This window comes from Pseudozyma flocculosa (assembly GCF_000417875.1).
Source record: "Pseudozyma flocculosa PF-1 unplaced genomic scaffold scaffold00007, whole genome shotgun sequence".
Classification (NCBI taxonomy): domain Eukaryota; kingdom Fungi; phylum Basidiomycota; class Ustilaginomycetes; order Ustilaginales; family Ustilaginaceae; genus Pseudozyma; species Pseudozyma flocculosa.
This window is the reverse complement of record NW_006920875.1, coordinates 668,183-674,729: the sequence shown is the minus strand read 5'-3', so window position 1 is coordinate 674,729 and position 6,547 is coordinate 668,183. Positions and strand designations below refer to the sequence as shown.

The following is a 6,547-nucleotide window of genomic DNA, read 5'->3' as shown; positions in this document are numbered from 1 at the left end:
TAAACCGAACCCGTACCGTAACCCTAACCCGTAACCGTACCGTACGTACCCGTACCTACCGTACCGTACCGTACGTACGTACCTACCTACTACTACACACACACACACACACCTCTCTCTCTCTCTCTCTCTCTCTCTCTCTCTCTCTCTCTCTCTCTCTCTCTTCCCCTCTCGCATCTCCACGCTCTCCCATCACAGTCCCTTCTCATCGTTCCTTTGCTTGCACTCAGACATTCAACACTCGCATCTCCTCGATACCACCACAAGCCTCCTTCCAAAACCCATACCAGCCCCCTCCCCAACTCGGCTCGACGTCCAGTGACCATACCACACAAAAGAACTTAGATCCGGAGCATCGGCGCCCCCTTCTAGAGACCACCACGACGACAATCGACAACTGCTGCGTCTGCCTCGGCCGCTTCGCTTCGCCTCACCAAAACCCTCGACTGAAACCTACGCTCGCTCACCGGGAGGCCGACTGCTCTGCCCAAGGACCCTGCGATGCCTCCGGCGCCCGGCTCATCGCAATCCACCACTGTCCTCCCGACCCTCTCGGGCTTCTAAGATCGAGCGGCTGCGTCGACCATGTCGTCGGTCCGAAGTCGAAAGACGCCGGGCAATCGAGCCGCCACCGATCCTTCTCAGGGCACCACGGCCGCCCGCCCGAGCGCCATCCCGGTCGCCTCTGCCTCGATGACTCGCCTCGCTAGTGCCTGCGATATCCCGGCCATCGCCTCATCGTCGTCGACATCCAACAAAGACGACAGCCAGGACAGGCCTTCTGCCGCCCCATCGGCCAAGCGCCAGCCGTCGTCGCGGGCATTGCAGAGGGAGTTCCTCGATACACCGGCGACCGACACTGCGCACGCACCATCCTCGAGCCGGCCCCTGTCACGGCCTTCGAGCAGGGAGGTGCTGCCGCGCAGCTCGTCACTCATCGCCACCCGCAAGAGGTCCGCCTCTGGCAACGAGAGGAGACTGCCCCCCTGCATCTTGGGATTGCCCTCGAGCGCCACGAGCGCAGGTCTGGGTGCAGCCGCAAGCTCGAAACGACCCGCCTCGTCGTCTTCAGGCCGCCAGTCGGCCTCACGCAGTGCGGCGCCATCTGCCTGGACCGCTTCGAGGTCGATGCACACCAGAGTTGAGCCTCCTGCAACTTCTGCCCCGGTTCCCCATGCACCCTCCACATCGAATCGGTCGCAGCGAGGCCCCGTCGACCCTCTTCGGCCCAGGCCGAGTGGCAACCTGCTCGACGCGCCCGGGCCGTCTAGCGCAGCGCAGTCGCATCCCGCCGGACGCAAGCGTTCGCCGTCCAGCTCGAAGGCGTCTCCTGCGGCCGGGGCGACTCCGATGCAGATTGCGCCTCGATCAGGGCGGCCCCACCGAGCCTCCGTCGGTGGTGACGCCAGCCATGACTCTGCAGCGGCATTCGTCCCTCGCAGCTTCACGCGGAGCCGGATGTCGATCGGCGACGATGACGACGACGACGATGACGACGATATTGCGGTCGATCTTGACCTCGACGACGACGACGACGACGAGGGCGACACCGACGGCGAGTCCACAGACGCCGCCTGGATGTCCTCAAAGAGCATGGTCAGCAGCGTCTCGACGTACCCTAGCTCGACGCCGGGCGATGGCGAGCTCGCGTGGGACGGTCTCAAGGGCTCCCGCCGTAAGCCGTCGACCTCGTCGTCGTCCGCGCTCTCCTTCCGCGACCGGCTCGACCGACCCCCCGCTCGGCAGAGCACTCTCACCGACTCGCGGCACGTGCACGGCGACCTGTCGATCCAGAGCCAGGAGACCGACTGGGACGAGGAGCTCGGCATCACCGAGGTGCGGCAGGGTGCCGGCAGCCTGCTCCGTCCGACGGTCTTTGCCTCGTCGCTGTCGCAGGCAGGCCCCAGCAGCGCCGCCGAACAAGTCGCCGCTGCGCCTCACGTTGCCGCCCGCACAGAGGGGAAGCGCTCGGACCCTCAGGATCTGCACCATTCGCCGCAGATCCGCGGGCTCCGTGTCACGCAGTCCGTCAGCGAGAGCTGGGACGACGACTTCCTCTTCCAGAACGACGACGACGCCGGCCTCGACGCCGAGCCTGCCCACCAGGCAGCCCACGCTGGCAAGGGCAGGGCGGGAGCATCCGGGCGAAGCTCAGACCGCTCTCGCGGCTCGAACACTGCGCGAAAGCAGTCGGCAGCAGCCCGGGGTGCATCAGCCGTCCGATCCGGCAGCGCCGATGCAGAGAGCGAGGAGGACGAGAACTGGGACGTCGCCTTTTCGTGGGAGGATGTCCCAGAGCGACGGGCGTCGATGCGCAGGTCGACCTCGCCGCAGGGCGCCGGCCGATCCGCCTTTCCGACCGCTCTTCGCTCGACCCCTCTCACCGCAGCGGCGGTCTCGGTTCACGCGGCTACGGGCCTGCCGCCGACCAGGAGCGCCTTTAGGGGCAGCCATGGCAAGGTTGGTCCGTCTGACGTGCAAGGGCACGGCGCTCACGCGCGAGCTGAATCGACTTCGTCGCGCGGCAGCGTCGTCACCGATCTCTCGGCCGCGCTAGCCGCGCAGTCGGATGCGAGCTCCTGGGGCAACCGTAGCTCGTCCGAGAGCGGCCAGACCGACCTGACGGCCGACCTGCTGAGCAGCCCGTCGGACAAGCTGCAGGTGCCTCTGGCCGCCTCGCCGACCTCGGCACGAGTCGTCCGCCCGCGGCAGGTCAGCCAGGGCACGATTGTGCACACCTCGATAGAGGACAGCGGGGACGAGACCGAGACCGAAGCCGACTCGAGCGTCGCGCACGCCTCTCCAAAGGGCGGCAAGAGCAAGCGGCGCTCGCTACTCGCGTCCTTCACCCGTGGCAGGGCTGTCCGCGATCTGTCTCCGGCCCGCCGGCCCGAGTCGTCCTCGTCAGGCTATGGGCACGCGCACGGCGAGGCAGTCAAGACTCTTGTCGGCATGACTGCCAACCTCGAGATTGCTGGGCCAGGGCTTTCGCCAAAGGGCCGCTTCTACAAGTTGGACGCCTTTGGCTCGTCGCGGACCTCGGTGGTCGATGCGTCAGACGATGCCAGGCTGACGAGCTCCCATCGCTCCGGGCATGCCAGCCTCGAGCCGTGGATGAATCAGGGCGATCATTCGGGCAGCGGCGGAACAACCGCCAACCCCTCGCTGACCTCGCTGAACAGTCAGTCGTCGCAGCGATCTCGACGCTCGTTCGGCGCATCGGTGCCGTCAAAGCTCGAAAGGGGCTACCGTGCTCTCAAGAATGCCAAGATCGGACGCCGGACCAGTCAGAAGCCGACCACGCCAAGCTACGGCGCTGCGCGCTCCCCGCCCAGCTCTCCGCTCGCGCGCAGCCGCACCATGTCCAACGATCCGGGTGACTTGTCTCTGGACTCCAAGACGTCCCAGCCCTCGGCGGAGCCTGTTCCGACCGCGGCAGGGACAGCATCATCTGCGCGATACAGCTCTGCGCATCATAGACCCCCGGCCGGCAAGCTGTCTGCGGACTTCGGCTTCGAGCAGTCGCCTCATTCGTCCGATGCCGCTGTGACGGCAGCTCGGTGCACCACGGCAACGCGGCCCAGCCACGGTGCTGGGCAGCGTGCCGACGCCAGCCGCCGTTCGACGCCCTCCGGCAGCAGAGGAGAGGCCTTCACGTTCCACGACGCCGGCGTCCAGCTGCGCTCTGTCGGCGACTCGAACTCGCCCGCAGGCTCGCCCGCACGAGCTCGGCGCGACCACTCGAGCTCCGCCACGCTCCGAGCCAGTGCCAGCGCCGAGGCCGAGGTCGTGCGCTCCATCTCCAGCCGAGACCGTTCTCGCTTTGATGTCGGGGCACGCCCGTCCGCGTCCACGGACGTTGGTGTCGATAGGCATGCGTTGGCGCCAGCAGTCCAGGGCGGGAAAGAGCTCGATCCGCATGGAGGCATCGCCCGCTCGAGCGAGTGGTCATCGGCGTCCGACGCGCTCGTCGGACGAGCCGGAGCGGATCCTCGCTACAACTCGTCGCCACCGCCCAACAGCCGCTCAGTTTCGGCGTCGACGGAAACCAGCGCCTGCAGCAGCGACGCCCTGTCCCGGACGCACCGCAAGGACGCCAGCTGGAGCGGGACCGAGATGTACGACTCTGAGACCACCCATGGGACCAGCGTCGGCAGCGACTCGCCTTCAGGTGCGCGGGCATCGGACAGGATGCTCGCCAGCAAGCCGTCGACGCCGTCGGAGCACGGCGCTTCGAAGTCGCCGGGCGTCAGAAGTCGAGCCGCGACGCCGTCAGACAGCGTTCGGCCCGGCAGCCGCCACAGCACGACGTCCGCCTCGACTCCCGTCCGCAGCATTGCGCGGGCCGGCAGAAAGAGCCACAACGAGGCCGGCTGCAAGCGCGCCGTCGTGCACGAGGAGGACGAAGAGGAGGAAGATCACGAAAGGACCGCCGCGGCAACGGCACTCGGCCGCGCAAAGACCCAGGCAGAGGCGGACGCCGACGATGCGGTCAGTTCGGCTGCGGGCGGCGCAGCGCCTTCGACAACGCCCAGCATGCCGCTGCCCTCGACCTCTGCGCAGGCGGGCAAGGAGGAGCCGGCAAAGAGGCCGACAATGGGCCGCAGAAACAGCCTCAGCGACCTGCGCATTCCGAGCCGCATCAGTCGAGCCCAGACGGGTATCCGCGCCAACATCACGCTGGTCCGCGACTTTGCCAAGGGAGTCGAAGGTGAGTCGAGCCTGGAACCGGCGCCGAACCGCCAAGTTCGATGTTGAGAGGCTGACCGAGTCGTGATCACCTCTTTCCCCCCTTTGCTGCTGGGACCGATGAAACCACGCAACGCAACGCAGAGCTCAAGGCGCTCCAGGCTCAGCACGACCGGCTGCGTCGAGCGCTGAGCTCGGCCGACCCGGTCTCGAGGCATCGCATCGACGAGATCGAACAGCAGTTCCAGAATTGGTGGGACTGTGCCGACGTGCTCGTCGGACTGGGCCAGGGCCGCAGCGACGCCGACGCTTCGGCCGATGTGCGGACCATCTCGCATTCGCCTGCCGGCAATGGGGCCATCGCAGCTCATTCCAGCGCCGCGCAGATCGCACGGGAGCGCCGCATCACTCTCGATGGCCCGGCATCGAGGAGGACGAGCCTGGCCTCGCAGGCTCCCCGGCTGGATCCGATCCCCACGTCGCAGCAGTCGTCTTTGTCCAGGCCGCCTTCTGGCGCGGGAGGGCGCAAAGAGAGGCAGGCCGAGGGCCTCAAGAGCCGGACCTCGTCCACGTCCTCGAGGAACGTGAACCCGCAGCGCGAAATCGACATCATCGCCGCCATGCTCAATGCCGCCTCGATCGCTCCAGACTCGCCACCTCCTCCGCCTCCGCCTCCGCCGCCACCGACCATCTGGGAGCGCTCCTCGTCCACGCCCGACACCAAGACGATGTCTGCCATCGCAGACGGCGAGGCTGGCCACAGCAGCCAGGACGGTGACGCTGGGCTTGGACTGGGTGCCGTTGACCGCGCGCCCCCTTCGCCTCGGGAACGACCAGGAAACATGGCCAGCACGCCGGACGGCGGACTACTGCAGGATCCGACGGCAAGCCGCCCCTCGACGGCGAGCCTCAGTTTTGCCGACGCCTCGCCCCCGCCGCGCAAAGCGGGCGCGTCGACGGCCGCCAGCGCCTACCCGTACAATACCGCACCTGCCGCCGCCGGCAGCCGGGGTAGCCTGTTTGGCGCCGTGTCGACCGACTCGATCGCCATCGTCGACGGCAACAAGAGCGCCAAACGCAGGCTGCGGAGCGCTAGCCGCGCCGGTCTGCAAGGGCTCAAGGAACTGCTCAAGGCGTTTCGCAGCAATGCCCACGACGACGATGCCCAGGACCGGGCGAGTGCCGCCGAGCGCGAAGAGGCGCCGCCGGCCAAAGGCTTTGCCTCGTTCCGCAAGTCGTTCGACGCCTCGGCTGCCGCACCTGCGGTCGACAAGGATCCCGCCCCGGTCGAGACCGACGGCGACCGGAGAGCGGCAGGCGGTGCTGCCTCGAAGCGGAGCTCGTTTGGCTGGATGGAGCCCAGAGCGGACAAGGCCTCGATCTCGCCGCCGCCGAGCGCACGCACGCCGGTGGGCTCTCCCGAGCGACGCCGCTCCCACCTCTTCCGACGCAAGAAGGACGGCGAAGCTCCCTCTGCGGACGCGGGCGTTCCGCCGAGTAGCCCTCCGCTCCCTTCCGACTCGCCGCGGTCGCAGCGCCACCATCCGGGCGGACCTGCGAGCCCGGTCCTGCCAAGTCTGCCCAGTGTCGAGCTTGCCGACTCGCGATCGAGCCAGACCAGCGCGTCGCGTCCTACCACCGCTTCGGGCGCCTCGGATGGCCATCGCAAGTCGTCGCACCTCAGCGTCCGACCTGACGCCACTGGTCCGCCCCCTCTTCCGCCTACCCGGGTCTCGTCAGGCCAAGGACGCAGGGTTAGCCAGTTGAGCAGGGCGGCCATCGAGGCGTGCGGCGAGGATGCCACCCGGGCAGCTTCGCCGACTTGGTCGACGGCAGCCGACGCTGGACGCGACGAGGC

At 67.8% G+C, this 6,547-nt stretch overlaps 1 protein-coding gene across 1 annotated transcript; it reads left to right on the top strand.

Moving 5' to 3' along the window:
* Positions 1 to 585: 585 nt before the first annotated feature.
* PFL1_02627 (uncharacterized protein) lies at positions 586 to 6,456 on the top strand (the record flags this gene model as incomplete). The annotated part of the gene is made up of 3 exons (XM_007880142.1): positions 586 to 4,711; positions 4,834 to 6,374; positions 6,430 to 6,456. The coding sequence occupies 3 exons, from the start codon at positions 586 to 588 to the stop codon at positions 6,454 to 6,456; spliced, it is 5,694 nt and encodes a 1,897-aa protein (XP_007878333.1).
* Positions 6,457 to 6,547: the final 91 nt, after the last annotated feature.